Below are 18,122 nucleotides of genomic sequence, written 5' to 3'. Positions count from 1 at the left end.
CGACTACACACCATTTATCAGAGATATTTTGAAAATCAAAAGCCAACTGTGATGTAAGCCAAGATTCATCAGAGGATAACCATTTTCTAGGAATTTGTGATATTTTTTGAAGGAAGCATTCCTTCACAACTTTAGTTAAGTCTGGTCGGACTATCATCTCCAGTTGGAGAGCATTGACAAGGTCAGTGAGGCAGCTTAGTATAGCTGATAGAGCAAGGTAAGGGTTTTTGGGAAAGTTAGGTATATGATTGAACCCATTGGCCAAGATTCTACGTACTTTAAAATTTTCAATAATGCTAAGATCACAAGTACAAACATGTTTTCCATATGCCTCAAAGTTCTTGCAAAAAGTGGTAAATTGATAGCATGTACATTCGGGAACAGAATCTCGCCGAAGAAAGTCATTACTATAAACCAATTTTTTCACGGGTTGTTGATACTTCCATCCAATGACTATATTATCGATTAATTTTTTATTGCCAAAAAGAAGGTCAAAGCACTCACAAAAAAGGTTTTTAGATTGAATCCAATCGAGAAGTACATTGCGAAAGAGACAGTGTATGTAGATATAACCTTTGTTCGGATCCAGTTTGTTGAGAGTTCTTCTACCGCAAGGGCTTGTAGTAAACGACAATATCACCAAGGATAACAATTCAAGGAAATTCTTGATGGAGGAAATCCTACCTCTACCCCTAGTGTAGCTACGAGCCTTTCCTCGATTAGAGAATGAGCTAGGAGTTAAAAAGGAAGTAAAGGAGTTGGGGGTAGTCAAAGAGTTGGGTCTTTTCAAAGCAGGGGAGTCATCCTCATCAATACATGGTTTAAGTAAACTAGTGATGATCTTAACCCTTTGTAGTTAGCATAAGTAGTAAGGTAAATCCCAGGTTCGTCAGATTTTAATTCCTTCAAGATATCCATCATTAATCCACAGAAGATGTTAAAGGTAATCTGTGCGATTACAATTTGCTTAGCTTGGCCACCCAACCAAGAACAAATGAGAGGGAGGTGAAAATCCACTAGTTTTTCTGGGAAGAGTAGGTCAACATGGTTGAGAATAACCAAATGGTATGATCGAACCACATGATGCTGGATTCACAAGAGGCTTTAGGGTCAAGAAATCTGCAGGCACATTTTACATAAGGTTGAAAGACATTCCAGATGGTCAATGTAGAAATCCGGGTTACTTTTAGCAAATTCCATGTTTCCTTTAGTATGGATGTAGAGGCCAGTATTGGAAGGGCATTTGGAGTGGTCAATGAAATTGAGGTTGAAGGGTGCTTTGATGAGCTCCCCTTTGTCAAGAAATTGTCCACCTTTTAAGATCTTGAGTCTGCAATCCTCCACAGTAGAGGCAGGGAGGTTGGCAAGGTACACCCAAGTTTCACTCAAAATGGGTGTGAAGAACGTCTTGTTGGGCAGGACCCAAAGCTGATGGTCAACCCCAAGGGATTCAATTTCAATATGTCTAACAGGTAAGATAGGAAAAACTTTAGAGATCTTTGGTACCATCTCCAAGAGGTTAGATTCATTGAGGGAACAAAGATTTCTCTAAAATTCTTTAATTGCTTCAAGAGCTGCACTATCCCTACAAAAGATACCACTAGTTTGCGGGATAGTTGGAGTAGCCGGTGTACAGACAAAAGAGGGATTGAGACCGCACAGCTTCCTTAGAAAGTTAGACAGATCAGCTCCTGAGGAAGAGAATATGGCAAGCTCTTGTTGGTATCGTGAAGAAAGTATGGGAAGTTGGGCTATGGATTGGGTAATCAAATTTATCCCTTCCTTGGAGTCCTTATCCAGAGTAGCCAAAATTTTAACCCAATCATTAAAAGATAGCATATGTAAGATAGACAATTTCTTGTCAGAGGTAAGAGCCGAGTTATATATTAGTCGAGAAGCATCCAAACTGCTAATACATATGAGTACAAGAGATGTGGCCACTAAGAGGGGCTCATAGGTCAATTCCAATCCTTGTGAGAGAGCCAGAGTCTACAATATTTCAAAAAAGAGTGGTGAGGTTATTTTTTCTTACGGTAGTAAGTATACAATCTTTGGCTTTCCTAGTAAGGAAGGGTCTAGTTCCAACTGCCAAAGCATTCTTTGGTTTATGGTCTTTAAGGTACAACTTAATATGTTTGAGAATCTTTGCATGATTCTCAGGGTTGTGTTTAGTACTCATGCGAGTTGTCTTTCTAAAGGGTATGTAGTCCTGAAAAAGAAACAATTTAAACATAAATAAAAACAGTAACTGTAGTTTGGGCCTGCAAACCTTAAACCGGCAAAGTCAAAGACTATAATAGCCGTGAGCAGGAGACCAGAAATAGAGTCTATGAAGGACCACATAACACCAGTCAACCAATCAAGGGATTATAGACTGTGGGTCCATCCTAGAGCTAAATTTCGAAATTAATTTCCAAAGCTAGCATCCCGGTTTCTCTAGAAAGAAAAACCTTATGTACATGATGTGTATGTAGTTGTTTTACCTTAGATAATAAGACATAATTGAACTTTTACATTCAATAGACAGCTCGCTTTAGAAAAACGAAAAGATAAGTACGGAAACAACTCAGTATTAGAATCATTTTTGTACAATGTTTGTAAGAATGAGGTCCCCTTCCAGTATACAGATAGTAGAAGAATTTCCTGAATCATAAGTGAGTGTGCAACCCAGTGTAGGTCAGCTTGCCAAAGTAAAAAAAAAACTTTCAAAATAAAATAGAGTCCTTATTTGCATCCATCCAAACAAAACAACAGATATGTTAGCCTTGGATGTGCATTACAGGTATCAATGGACCATACCAGTTGTTATCCATGTTGATCTTAAAATCTTTTACTTAACTTTGTACAAGCTTAGTCCAAATAGCAAATGTGTTTTTTAACAAAGGAGCCCAAAATTTTCCAAATATAGATGAAATTTACATCATTTTGATTTGCCCCTTCTACTCCAAGTGTCAGAATTCCCCATATTAAGTCACATTTCATCTCTTTTTCCTTTCAATTTAGATAAGGTGAAAATTTACTATGGCCTACATAAAGCAATTAAGAAGAATTTCGTAATGAGGCTTTTTTGTGAGAGAGAAAAATAGAAAGTGACACTACTATTTTATAACATGTGGTATCATCATAAAATATTATGTTTTTTTTTTTGAGAATTACCTACAATTTACAACACACACACCCAACCCCACAATACTCGATGCCCTTCTTGAAAGAGAGGTACACAAATGGCCTAAAAGAAATACTAATAAAATGTTTAATATCATTAGCTTGCCACATGGCGCTAATCTGCAAGCTTTTATCCAATGGTGGAGAGATGCATCCAAAATTTAACCCTTTACTTAGGACTAAGTACTTATGTAATTCAAAAATGAAGATGAAAGAATCTTCTATACTTCATATCTTTAGTTAGTTCTTCTTGTGCTTGAAACACATATGCAGAGGAGGGTTTTGTGCCGGGGTTTTATACAGCAGGGTAAGGCTCTCGTCTCACTCTCTCTCTCTCTCACACACACGCGCGCACGAACGAGCGCTCGCTCTTCTCTCTCTCTCTCTCTCTCTCTCACACACACACACACACACACACACACACACACACACGCACACACACTTGCACACGCGTGCTCGCGCACACAGAGACCCACACACAGAATGAGAAAATCATGCGTGTGCTGTTTTCCAGCATACATACGTGCTTGAAGGTAGAAAGATTTGAGCCATGGCCCGTGACTGTGTCACAAGAGTTGTTGCTGGAGTTGCGATGGGAGGTGCTGTTGGTGGTGCAATTGGTAGGTACTTTAGGTTTGTCATGCCAGCGTAATATGATATGAATTTAATAGAGTTTTTTTCTTGAATGTTCACATCTTACATATATTTGTATCTTACATAAATACATCAGCCTTCTAGCATTTTATCTTACATAAATACATCAGCTTCTAGCATTTTGTGGTGGAAAACAAGGGACAAGCACGTGTTATTCAATTACATATTTGAGACTTTTGATTGTTGCCCTGCTAAATGTTTTCTATTGTGTATATCGCAGGTGCCGTCTACGGTACATATGAGGCTGTTAGATACAAGGTATGGTTATTTGTTTTCTTGTTAATGGACACATGAGTGTCGTAATCAAAGTTACATCATGTTAATGGTTCCTCAGTTTTTTACTATTTTGCTTTATGGTTTAAACACTAGCTAAACCTTAATGAGATGACTAAAATATCATAAAGAGATAATGCGTGCATAGTTGCAACCATATTTATGTGGAAAATTATTTTCATACTTGGAAGCATCGTCCCGAGTCCCAAGCTACTTGGGAGTCAGTCAGATCGCTAAGGAATCGCTTCCCCGGTTTTATAACTGAGGATGGGGGAAGTGTTACGTCTCCAAACATCAGGATGGGTGCCTGCAGTTATGTCCGACCAGTGTGAACATGGCCCTTTGGTTATGAAGTCCTATAAATAGGACTTGAGTCTCATTTATGAGACATCTTGTGTGATCACCACACTTGGGACTTTTGGCCCTTGGCAGCTTTGTCTGCACACCCGTACTGGTGTGGCCTCGGTGGTACGGGACAGTGGCCCTTGTGGCAGAGGCTAGCCCGTTTGGTTGCAGGCTCCCAGGCTCAAGGGTGAGCCCATATTGGCTCTATGGCTAGGAGATGAGCCTAATGTCCGCTCACTACGCGTGTCTAGGTGCGAGTTGGGCTTGTGTCATGTCATGTGTGCATGATGGATCCGGCGAGGGACTAACAACCCCCTCTTGAAAGAATTGTAATCGCCCTCGATTACGCCAGCAAAATCAGAAATAAGCCATAAACCAGTTCAATAGACACTAACGACGCACTACGCGACACAAATCAAGAACTTGTACAGAGACGACAGTCACATCACATCACATGACAGATCAAATAAATCACAGAAAAATTCATTCCAAATCTCAGACCATGACCGCCAACAACATATTTAGTAATTGCATCTAGATCCATCCCAGACCTCATTGATGTCGAATTAACTAATCGTTATTGCGATCATGTCTATAGAGATTTTCAAGATCGAAATGCTGTAGTCATTTCGTCGATCATTCCACTCAAGCACTGTCATATGCGAGTAATTATTTTGGGAGTCCCATATCGGAGTACTTCTTTCATAAAGTCACCCAGCAGAATACTGTTAGCACATCAGTATCTCTGAAGTTAAAAGGGAAATCAATGATTTTATCCATCCAAGTAATCTTACAAAGGAGCGGAGTAACTCCCCTCTTGTGCTGTCACGTGACATATCCAACCCTATGTGTCCGTGGGCAAGCTACAGCATGACAAGGGTTCAGTCAGTCCAGTCAGTCTAGATTAGAAGTGTTCTGGCACTTTTGTGAGTCTGTTCGCAGACCGTGCATGTCCAGACACTTAGTGTAGATGCATATCCTCTGGTTGCACACAGCATGATTATTAGCATTCCCATCAGAATCCATTAGAATCCTTCAGGGGAATTTTCCAGTGCACTTAGCCTATTTTTCCTATTTTTTGACATTTTTTACTTATTATTTTTAAGTGACTTTTGTTGGAAAGTAGGTAGGGCAAATCGAGTAAGTTTGTATATAAGCAAACCTAGGCTAGCACTAATTGGCAGAAGAGGCAGCAAGAGCCCAAGCTCAACAGGCAACTTCTGAGCAAGAATACCCTTGGTGGTCTCCCTCCAAGCAAGAAGATCCCCATGCTAGCGTTTTCCCTCCACATCAACACTAGTGTTTCCCAGCAGGCACCATCGCCATAGGACCTCAGTCAGCTAGCGTTTTCTATCAAGACGTTCAGCGCCAGAAGTTACCAGCTCCTAGCGTTTCCAGATTGCAGCCCTAGGTTTAGGAGCCCAGATTGCCCTCCCTTCTAGCTGGCATTTTTCAGCAATGAAGCAACATCAGTTTCAACCATAAAGACCATCAGCTTTCAGCCTACAAGAAGTGCAGTTTTGATAGCCATTTCGGCCGCGACACAGCAGCAGATTTTCAGCCTTAAAGGATAGCAAATCAGCGTTTTTCCCTAGCGTTTTCAAGCGGAGAAGAATTCAGCCATCAGCGTTTTTGGACAACAGATAAAAGATTGCAGATTTCAGCCCTTAGGTTTGTCTCTCCATCCCCGTCGTCATCACTGACATAGCCTAGACTTGCATTAGTCACATGCATTCAGTTTGTACCAGTTTGTGCAATCATAAGTAGACCACTCTCGCTGACGAGTGGGGCCTTCGGAGGAGGGTTTTACAACGTCTCTGGTGTCGTATCTCTCTTCTCTCTCTTATCTTTCAGTCTCATACACTTGCATGCACTGTGTCCATTCACTTTGTTTGTGATGATAGCATTCTCTCATTAAGAAAGGAAGGCCCTACCTTCCATAAGAACAAAAGGAACCTTGAGCACAGTTCGGAGCACTCATCTTGAGCAAAGCGCAAACATTCATTCCGCTGCACCTAACATTGGTATCAGAGCTTTTGCAGTGTTCTGTATCTCTCAAGGAAAGGACCACAAGAATCACAAGAATTTTTTTTGCTTGTTGCGGTCGCATGAACCCAAGTTCGCTTGGGCGTGTCGATTCCTAATCGTGTTTTTGAAGAGTGACCGGAATCCCAAGAAAGGAGGGCTTGTCCAGCCTCCACTTGTGCCTCTTTTCACTCATTGAGAGCGGACCGTGCACTTAGCTGCCGGCCAATCGACGTGAGGTGGGAAAAAGCAACCTTGGTGTGAGCGCAAGGCCGCCAAGGGGTGCGCCTGCAGAAAGCCCGCAGAAAGGAGTAGAACACCGGTGTTGAGAAGTTCCTTCTCAAACGCGGTTTGCAAGCGAAAGAAAACCTCAAGAACCCCAAGAACCAAGACCCCCAAGAACCCAAGTTCCTTGTGAACTTAAGAACCCAAGACCCCCAAGAACCCAAGTTCCTCGTGAACTTAAGAACCCAAGACCACAAGAACCCACGACTTCAGAATGGTCATCACTCGAAGCGGAATGGATACTTCGCTTGGAGGTGGTAGTACTTGAGAAGATCAGTGATGTTGCTTATAGGTTGAAATTGCCTGATACTTGGAAGATTCAATGTGCCAGAAAATATGCAAGATGAAGATCAACCAGAAGTTGAGGAACTTTATGAGATCTTGGTACTTGAGCAGATTTTGGCACATAAGAAAAAAAAGTTAAGGGAAAAGTTGCATGACGGTATTTGGTGAAGTTCAAGAACTCTCCACCAATGGATGCAAAGTGGATAAAAGAGTATGAACTGCTAGAGTCACCAAATGTATTGCAGTTTTACCTTGAGGCCTTTGGGTTACAGCCTACGTATGCCCCAACACACTGTTTAAAGTGTGAGAGTCCGCGTGTGAGAGAGAGAGAGAGAGAGAGAGAGAGAGAGAGAGAGAGAGAGAGAGAGAGAGAGAGAGAGAGAGAGAGAGAGACCTCTGCGCGCGAAACCCTGCTGCCTGTCTGCGCGCGGTTTCGTGCTGCCTGTCTGCGCGTGATCGAAACCATGCTGCTGCACTGTCTGCGCGTGACCTGCTGCTGCCCTGCCTGCGCGCGCAACAGCAGCAGCCTTGCCACACGCCCTGCTGCCTGTTTGGGTTCGCGCCATGCTGCCTGTGCGCACCCTGCCCTGCTTGCCTCGCGAATTGCTTGCAGCCCTAACAACCCACCTCTGCAAACCCTAACTCCGTGAAACCCTAATTCCACGAAACCCTAATCCCGTAAATCCTAATTCCGTGAAACCATAATCCCGAAAAACCCTAACTGCCCCAAACCCTAACTGTGCGCATCCTTCTACCGTCTGCAAGAGAAAGAGAGAAAGAGAGAAAGAGAGAGAGAGAGAGAGAGAGAGAGAGAGAGAAAGAGTCCAAGATTCCTTTCGGGTCTTCCTTTTCCAGTTTGCCAGTCTAGCCCATTCTTCATGGCGGCCTTGCCGGTCTCGAGTGCTACACAGCGCTCCATCACCACTTGCTTGCCGCGTGGACTGTACTGGCGACCTGTTGACACAAATTGACTCCAAAATACAACACTTGGCACAGCATGCCTTGGTTGGCCGGATGATTGGACAGTCTCCACCTCGCTCTTCTATACGTGATTGGTGTCAGACTGCATTGGGCACTACTTAGGGACGGGTCTCGGAGCTTACATTCCTTGGCAGGGACATATTCATGGTACGTCTTTCAGATCCCGCCACTGCCTCAACTCTCCTGGCTCGCTCTCCGATACTCTCTGATCGCAGGATGATATACTTGACGAGGTGGTATCCCGAGTTTACTACTGAGGAGTTTGACAGTCGACACCTTATTCCCAGATTCCCTCTGACGCTCTCCTTCCCGGATATGCTTCTCCATTTTATTGATGAGCATCTCCTTCAGATGATTGCTGCTCATTTTGGCACAGTAGTTCCAGGATCCTGCATCTTCTTCTCTGGTCCACATCGCATTCAGGTCCTGGTGTTTGGGGATACTTCATTACCAGATACAGTTACTGTGGCTGTGCGCGATCGAGACTACTCTTGCCGAATGGTAGTCACTGGCCGCCCAGGACAGTGCTTACGTTGTCACGAGATGGGACACTTGGCAGGAGATTGCCCCACCCTGCCACGCCATCGGCGACAACAACAGCCGGCTCGTGGCACTCATGCTCAGCCACGTGGTCAGCGTCAACAACCGGTTCCTCCTACTACTACTCGAGCACCTCAGCAGCCTGCAGGTGCTCCTCGAGCTTCGACCCTCCATGGTCCTCCCTCCGCTTCAGTTCCTACTGAGACTGCATGGCAAACAGTGGGTCGTAATCATTCCTTCCGTCCCCGTCAGCAACCTACAACGCATGCAGCCCCCAGTGTTACCTCTCCTGCTCCCTCTCAAGTTTCCACCACCCCCTTTCCCCCTGCTTCTCCTCGCGATTCTTCTTCTTCAGCACAGGATCACTTACCTCTGCTACCAGCTCCTCCTTCACTTGCCGTTCCCCCGCCCGCTCCTTCCCCTCTTCCCGAGGTCCCTATTCCCATGCAGATGGATCATTCCCCGCTATTACCTCTCCCTTTTCCTCCTCTCCCTCTCGTCCTTACTCCCCCCCCCTCCACCTTCTGGTCCTCCCCCTCCCTTAGCCGCTCATGCTTATGTCCCACGCAGTTTTCTCAGCTCCTGCCCTCTTTCCTGGGGCACTCATCGGGCTGAAATGTGCGGTGACTCAGAAGGACCATTGCGGGTGCAGCTCTACCTTATGCATCACAAGCCAGGTTGTGTTTCCTCTTTAATAGGCAGTCGCTCTCAGCCCACCCTTTCTTTTTTCCTTCCATTCCACGCAGCTCAGGAATGGTCTGAGGATCAGGTTCTACATTTTGTGCATGCCCAATCTATGGCTCAGCTTCATTTATGGCTGTCTACTTTCACTCCGGATGTACTGTCTCCACACTTCCCTCCTGTATTGGTGCTATGGAATGGAGTGATGTTTATGCTTGCTATTCATTGCCTATGGTCATTCATGTATCCTCAGATGTGGTGCTTCCTATGTCTATGCGCATTTGGGGTGTCAAAGCTGCAGCATCGGTAATGCAATGTAAACAAGCTGAGGCCCGCAGTTGGTGCAATGAGACACCATATTTTAGAGAGGGCTTGCGGGTTGCTTTCCTACCGCCCGAAGCTCACCCCTTGGATGGCCCAGCTGCCTCCAAGAAGATGCGCAGTTAGTTAGATGCTTTACCAATTCTTTCATGCAGACTATGGATTTACATGTAGTTTCTTGGAATGCTAATGGTTTACAGACTTCTTGGGTAAAAGGTTCCCTCAAACTTTTACTTCGCAGAGATTTACATGCTCATGTAGTAGGCACTGTGGATATATTACTAGTACAGGAGCATAAGATTGCCACTCCCTTTGGTAATCTCATGCCCTCGGGCGCTCACACTTTTTGGGAGCCTGCTCTGGGCATTCATGGACAGAGTTGCGGTGTATGCATTTCAGTGGGGCCACGTTACTTGGCCTCAGTTCAGCAGCATGGCACCCTTGTTGCTGGCAGAGCAGTCTATGTTTCTATTCGGATTCGGGACTCTATCATTGGTTTTATATCAGTCTATGCACCCACTACTCCTTGGGAGAGGGCTACTTTTTGGTCCTCCTTGGCTACTGTTCTACCTGCTGTAGACTCTTGGGTTGTTGGAGGCGACTTCAACAACGTCGAGAGCGACTCTGATTGGCGATCCATCACACCTTTAGTTCTATCATCCATTTCTCCCGATGAGCAGTCAGCTTGGGATCAATTTCTTCTAGCTATTCAAGGTGTTGATGCCTGGCACATCCCCTCTTTTGGTCACCACCCTGCTACACTTCATTACTCGTGGGGGTTTCAGAGACAGTAGGGGAGATTATTAGAGCGACTTGATCGTTTTTACATTGGCCCTTGGGCAGCAGCTCTAGGTGGATTTACTACTATTTGGAGAGGGACCGGCCTCTCAGATCATTTACCCATCTCATTGTTTATCTCCTTCACTAGATCCTCTGCACAGAGACGAAGGTTGCCGCATCCCTGACAGTGTTCTCACCACTGAAGTTTTGCAGCAACAAATTCGTGACTTATGGTCCACGGGTGCTTCTTATTGTGGTCCCCCTGGAGAGTTCCTTGCTCATTGCATTACTCAGTCTAGTATTTACTGCTGTGTGATGAGACTGCTATTATTCATCGACAGTTGAGAGTACGCGAGTCTGATCTCCACATTCCTCTTGGTTCCACACAGCGCTTGCTTGAGGAGTGGCCTCAGGATGCTTATCTCGCTGCTAGACAGACAGAGCTCACAGAGGAAATTCGTCGTGTACAGGAGGCTAGGTCTGAGTTCATCGAATGAATAAAGCCTTCTTCGCTGCGCATAAAGAGCGCCCTCCTGGCACCACCCTTCGGACTCTGTGCGATGCTCAGGGGACACTTCATATGCATCCTGATGTTATTCTTGACATGTCTGCAGATTATTTTAAGGCATTGTTCACTGCTGATGTATGCACTACTGAGGTTTTACTAGCCCGTTGGCATCACACCCGACGCTGTTGTACAGACACTATGGCCGAGATCTTGATGGCACCCTTCACACTTGCAGAGCTTCATGCTGCTATTGAGAGTCTAGATCCATCCTCCTGTCCAGGAGAGGATGGCCTCACTAGAGCTTTCTTTTTGACTTATTGGGATGTATTGCATATACCACTACTTCGCGGTTGTCAAGACATCTTTGCATTTGGATATATGCATCCGGATCTTTGCTCAGGTCTCATATCTCTTATTCCGAAAGGGGGTGACACCACTCAGCTCCGCCAGTGGAGACCTATTACCCTACTCCCTTCGGTCTATAAGATATTAGCGTTACTGATCAGCCATCGCTTGCGACCGTTCTTACCAGATATTATTCATACTTCTCAGACTGTCTTTGTCATGGATCGATGCATACTGGATAATATCTTCACTTTTTATGAGGCAGTAGAGTGGGCCAGATCATCTTCTGAACCTCTCGCTTTTTTCATTCTTGACTTCGAGAAAGCATACGATCGTGTTGAGTGGGACTTTCTCGAAGGATCATTAGCCAGGATGGGTTTCCCCTCGAGATGGATCGCAGGCATTTCCGCTCTCTTCAGGACTGCCAGCAGTGCTATTACTATTGGTGGTCGTGCCAGTCGCAGTTTTGAGATTTCTCGATCTGTCCGTCAGGGATGTCCTTTAGCAGCATATCTGTATCTGTTTGTCGGAGAGATTATGTCCGATTTTCTTCGTGCTCAGAGTCATGCATTTCGTGGCTTGACCATGCCAGTACCTTCAACTCTGGACCTTATCGATCAGGAGTTTGCTGATGACACTATGTTGATGTTGCGCTATTTGCTAGTAGCTCTTGATGCCATGCGGGAGGCCCTGGAGGTTTTTTGCATTGCCAGTGGTGCACGTATTAACTGGCATAAATCCTATGGGTTACTGGTTGGCAGTGATGACATACCTACTTGGGGGGTAGCTGATGGTTTCACATGGCTGCAGCCGGGTCAGACATGCAGATATCTGGGCTTTCAGGTTGGATTTGACGTTTCCTCACAGTAGCAGTTTGCACCCGTACTACAGTCTATTCGCAGGAAGCTATGTCTTTGGTCTTCACGTCATCTGTCGTTGGCTGGCCGTGCATTGGTCGTCAACCAGGTCATTCTGGCTACAGTATGGTATACGGCCTCTTGTTGGATGCTACATTCTGAAGTGATAGCTCAGCTCCGCAGACTTGTGCAGAACTTTTTATGGAGTGGCACAGATGGGACTACTGATACTCGTGCTCGAGTTCGCTGGTCCACGATTATTCGACCTAGGTTAGAGGGAGGCCTTGGCATTATTGATCCAGAATTATAGAGTCGCGCCCTTCTTACCAAGCTTATTGTTCGAGGACTTTTTCCTGGCCAAGAACCTTGGAAGATGCTTCTTCAGGCCGCTCTTTGCACAGCAACTCCACGCCTCGGCACTAGAGATGGTCATACTTGGTATACAGGGTATGGTTTTCTCTTTACGGATGCCCCCTTGTTCACCAGCACTCTCTCACCCTTCATATAATCACTAGTATTACACTATGGAATGTTTGGAGAGCTCGTTGTCTCCACATTCTAAGTGCGGCTCAACAGCTCCTTCAGGATACCCTCACTGCAATTTGGCTGGACATCATTCACACCCTGATTTGGCAGTGGGATTCTTCCTCAGGTACATCTCGAGCAGTCGAGGCTCGCCGATTTGCCTTCCTTCGGCGTTGGGCACGATCCCCACTCTTCTTCACACTTGCAGGTGGCCAGATTACGTGGCATTATGCCCCTCCTTGGTGGTTTCTCCTCCACTCGTCACACCGACCACCATGAGATTGTTCTAGTCGAGTTGTCACTATAGTGGCTCTACTCCTTACATTCAGCTTGTACACCCCACGTGGATAGGCTATTTTGGCATCCGCTGGGGATTATATTGTACTCAGTAATATACAGCCCTAACTTTTTCCACAGAGAGAGAGAGAGAGAGAGAGAGAGAGAGAGAGAGAGAGAGAGAGAGAGAGAGAGAGAGAGAGAGAGAGAGAGAGAGAGAGAGAGAGAGAGAGAGAGAGAACCCTGCAACGACGAGACTTGCGCGCGAACCCTGCAGCGAGCAACCCTGCGCGCGCGACCCTGCTGCAGCAACCCTGCGCGCGAACCCTGCTGCTGTCGCATATCGTGCGCGAACCCTGCTGCTGCAATCCTACGCGCGAACCGTGCTGTAGCCTGTCACCTCAAGTTCTTGCGCGCGCCATGCTGCCTGCAGCCCCACGTGTCTTGGCCTCCGAGTCCCTGCAGCCCTTTCCTCAATCCCTAACTTCTCGAAACCCTAATCTCTGCAAACCCTAATTTCTTGAAACCCTAATTCCCCGAAAACCCTAATTCTTCGAAACCCTAACAGTCTACCAACCCCACCTATTTCAAACCTTCCCGTGTGCATCGTTCTAATATCTGCAAGGGAAGGAGAGAACGAGAGAGAGAGTGAAAGAGTTCAAGCTTCGCTTTGGGTCTTGCTTTTCCGTTTACCAGTCTCGCCCATTCTTCATGGTGGCTTTGCCGGTCTTGAGTGCCACACAGGGCGCTCCATCACCAATTGCCTGTCGCGTGGATTGTACTGGTGACCTGTTGACACGCATTGACTCCAAAATTCAACACTTGGCACAGCATGCCTTGGTTGGCCGGATGATTGGACAGTCTCCACCTCGCTCTTCTATACGTGATTGGTGTCAGACTGCACTGGGCACTACTCAGGGATGGGTCTCGGAACTTACATTTTGGCAAAGGCATATTCATGGTACGTCTTTCAGATCCCGCCACTGCCTCAGCTCTCCTGGCTCGCTCTCCGATACTCTCTGATCGCAGAATGATATACTTGACGAGGTGGTATCCAGAGTTCACTACTGAGGAGTTTGACAGTCGACATCTTATTCCCCGATTCCCTCTGACGCTTTCCTTCCCGGATATGCCTCTCCATTTTATTGATGAGCATCTCCTTCAGATGATTGCTGCTCATTTTGGCACAGTAGTTCCAGGATCCTGCATCTTCTCATCTAGTCCACCTCGCATTTAGGTCTTGGTGTTTGGGGATACTACATTGCCAGATACAGTTACTGTGGCTGTGCGTGATCGAGACTACTCTTGCCGAATGGTAGTCACTGGCCGCCCAGGACAATGTTTATGTTGTCACGAGATGGGACACTTGGCACGCGATTGCCCCACTCAGCCACGCCATCGGCGACAACAACAGACAGCTCGTGGCACCCACACTCAGCCACGTGGTCAGCCACAGCCGGTTCCTACTACTACTACTCGAGCACCTCAGCAGCCTAAGGGTGCTCCCAGAGCTTCACCCGTCCATGTTCCTCCCTCTGCTTCAGTTCCTACTGAGACTGCATGGCAGACAATAGGTCGTAACCATTCCTTCCGTCCTCGTCAGCAACCCACCCCGCAAGCAACCCCCAGTGTTACCTCTCCTGCTCCCTCTCAAGCTTCTGCCACTCCCTTACCCCCAGCTTCTCCTCGCCATTCTTCTTCCTCAGCCCAGGATCACTTACCTCTGCTACCAGCTCCTCCTTCACTTGTCTTTCCCCTGCCTTCTCCTTCCCCTATTCCCGAGGTCCCTATTCCCATGCAGATGGATCCTTCACCGTTGCTCCCTCTTCCTTTTCCTCCTCTCCCTCTCGCCCTTACTCCCCCCCCTCCACCTTCTGGTCCACCCCCTCCCTCAGCCGCCCATACTTATGTCCCACGCAGTTTTCTCAGCTCTTGCCCTCTTTTGTGGGGCACTCATCGAGCTTAAATGTGCGGTGACTCAGAAGGACCATTGCGGGTGCAGCTTTACCTTATGTACCACAAGCCAGGTTGTGTTCCCTCTTTAATAGGCAGTCGCTCTCAGCCTACCCATTCCTTTTTCCTTCCATTCCATGCAGCTCAGGAATGGACCGAGGATCAGGTTCTGCATTTTGTGCATGCACAAACTATGGCTCAGCTTAATTTATGGTTGACTACTTCCGCTCCAGATGTATTGTCTCCACACTTCCCTTCCTGTATTGGTGCAATGGAGTGGAGTGATGTTTATGCTTGCTATTCATTGCCTATGATCATTCATGTATCCTCAGATGTGGTGCTTCCTATGTCTATGCGCATTTGGGGTGTTAAAGCTGCAGCATCGGTCATGCAATGTAAACAAGTTGAGGTCCGCAGTTGGTGCAATGAGACGCCATATTTTAGAGAGGACTTGCGGGTTGCTTTCCTCCCGCTAGAAGCTCATCCCTTGGATGGCCCAGTTGCCTCCAAGAAGATGCGCAGTTAGTCAAATGCTTTACCAATTCTTCCATGCAGACTATGGATTTACATGTAGTTTCTTGGAATACTAATGGTTTAAGACGTCTCGGGTAAGAGGTTCACGCAAGCTTTTACTTCGCAGAGATTTACATGCTCATGTAGTAGGCACTGTGGATATATTACTAGTACAGGAGCATAAGATTGCCACTCCCTTTGGTAATCTCATGCCCTCGGGTGCTCACGCTTTTTGGGAGCCTGCTCTAGGCATTCATGGACAGAGTTGCGGTGTATGCATTTCAGTGGGGCCACGATACTTGGCATCAGTTCAGCAGCATGGCACCCTTGTCGTTGGCAGAGCAGTCTATGTTTCTATCCGGATTCGGGACTCTACCATTGGCTTTATGTCAGTATATGCACCCACTACTCCTCGGGAGAGAGCTACTTTTTGGTCGTCCTTGGTTGCTGCTCTACCTGCTGTGGACTCTTGGGTTGTTGGAGGCGATTTCAACAACGTCGAGAGCGACTCTGATTGGCGATCGCTCACTCCTCCAGTTCTATCATCCATTTCTCCAGATGAGCAGCCAGCTTGGGATCGATTTCTTCTAGCTATTCAAGGTGTTGACGCCTGGCACATACCCTCTTTTGGTCATCACCCTGCTACACTTCATTACTCGTGGGGGTTTCAGAGACAACAGGGAAGACTATTAGAGCGACTTGATCGTTTTTACATTGGCCCTTGGGCAGCAGCTCTAGGTGGATTTACTACTATTTGGCGAGGGACCAGCCTCTCAGATCATTTTCCCATCTCATTGTTTATCTCTTTCACTAGATCCGCTGCACAGAGACGAGGCTGCCGCATCCTTGACAGTGTTCTCACCACTGAAGTTTTGCAGCAATAGATTCGCGACTTGTGGTCCACGGGTGCTTCTTATTGTGGTCCCCCTGGAGAGTTCCTTGCCCATTGCATTACTCAGTCTAGTATTTACTGCCGTGATCAGACTGCTAGTATTCATCGTCAGTTGAGAGTATGTGAGTCTGACCTCCACATTCCTCTTGGTTCCACACAACGCTTGCTTGAGGAGTGGCCTCAGGATGCTTATCTCGCTGCTAGACAGACAGAACTCACACAGGAAATTCGTAGCGTACAGGAGGCTAGGTCATAGTTCACTCATCATGCTTCAGTATCTCATTGGATAGCTAAAGCTGATCGAATGAATAAGGACTTCTTCACTGCGCATAAAGAGCGCCCTTCTGGCACCACCCTCAGGACTTTGTGCGATGCTCAAGGAACACTTCATATGCATCCTGATGTTATTCTTGATATGTTTGCAGATTATTTTGAGGCATTGTTCACTGCTGATGTATGCACTACTGAGGTTTTACTTGCCCGTGAGCAGATCTGGCAGCACACTCGCCATCGTTGTACAGACACTATGGCAGAGATCTTGTTGGCCCCATTCACACTTGCAGAGCTTCATGATGCTATCGAGAGTCTAGATCCATCTTCCTCTCCAGGCGAGGACGGCCTCACTAGAGCTTTCTTTTTAACCTATTGGGATGTATTGCATATACCACTGCTTCGTGGTTGTCAGGATATCTTTTCATCAGGCTATATGCATCTAGATCTTTGTTCAGGTCTCATATCTCTTATTCCGAAAGGGGGTGACACCACTCAGCTTCGCCAGTGGAGACCTATTACTCTACTCCCTTCGGTCTATAAAATATTAGCGTTACTGATCAGCCATCGCTTGCGACCGTTCTTACCAGATATTATTCACACTTCTCAGACAGGCTTTGTTATGGATCGATGCATACTTGATAATATCTTCACTTTTTATGAGGCAGTAGAGTAGGCCAGATCATCTTCTGAACCTCTCGCTTTTTTTATCCTTGACTTCGAGAAAGCATACGATCCTGTTGAGTGGGAGTTTCTCGAAGGATCATTGGCCAGGATGGGTTTCCCTTCGAGATGGATCTCAGGCATTTCCGCTCTCTTCAGAACTGCCAACAGTGCTATTACTATTGGTGGTCGTGTTAGTCGCAGTTTTGAGCTCTCTCGATCTGTTTGTCAGGGATGCCCTTTAGCAGCATATCTGTATCTGTTTGTGGGAGAGACTATGTCAGACTTTCTTCGTGCTCAGAGTCATGCATTTCGTGGCTTGACCATGCCAGTACCTTCAGCTCCGGACCTTATCGATCAGGAGTTTGCTGATGACACTATGCTGATGTTGCGCTATTTGCTAGCAGCTCTTGATGCCATGCGGGGAGCCCTGGAGGTTTTTTGCATTGCCAATGGTGCACGCATTAACTGGCATAAATCCTATGGGTTATTGGTTGGCAGTGATGACATACCTACTTGGGGGGTAATTGATGGTTTCACATGGCTACAGCCAGGTCAGACATGCAGATAACTGGGCTTTCAGGTTGGATTTGACGTTTCCTCACAGCAGCAGTTTGCACCTGTGCTACGGTCTATTCGCAGGAAGCTTTGTCTTTGGTCTTCACGTCATCTGTCGTTGGCTGGGCGTGCATTGGTCGCCAACCAGGTCATTCTGGCTACAATATGGTATACGGCCTCCTATTGGATGCTACATTCTGATGTGATAGCTTAGCTACGCAGACTTGTGCGGAACTTTTTATGGAGTGGCACAGATGGGACTACTGATACTCGTGCTCGAGTTCGCTGGTCCACAATTATTCGTCCTAGATCAGAGGGGGGCCTTGGCATTATTGATCCAGAATTACAGAGCCGCGCCCTTCTTACCAAGCTTATTGTTCGGGGTCTTTTTCCCGGCCAAGAACCTTGGAAGATGCTTCTTCAGGCC

General features: G+C 46.5%; 1 protein-coding gene across 1 annotated transcript in view; it reads left to right on the top strand.

Moving 5' to 3' along the window:
• Positions 1-3,362: 3,362 nt before the first annotated feature.
• Positions 3,363-18,122, top strand: part of LOC147434054 (uncharacterized) — a 46,142-nt gene continuing 31,382 nt past the window's right edge. The window contains exons 1-3 of the mRNA XM_086489871.1: positions 3,363-3,472; positions 3,680-3,785; positions 4,040-4,077. Coding sequence (XP_086345997.1) covers positions 3,716-3,785; positions 4,040-4,077 — 108 coding nt within the window. The 5' untranslated portion in view covers positions 3,363-3,472; positions 3,680-3,715. The remainder of the gene's footprint in view (positions 3,473-3,679; positions 3,786-4,039; positions 4,078-18,122) is intronic.

This window comes from Adiantum capillus-veneris, chromosome 19 (genome assembly GCF_014529385.1).
Source record: "Adiantum capillus-veneris isolate H3 chromosome 19, ASM1452938v2, whole genome shotgun sequence".
Taxonomy (NCBI): Eukaryota; Viridiplantae; Streptophyta; class Polypodiopsida; order Polypodiales; family Pteridaceae; genus Adiantum; species Adiantum capillus-veneris.
The sequence above is the reverse complement of the archived record's forward strand: the minus strand, read 5'-3'. Positions and strand labels throughout refer to the sequence as shown.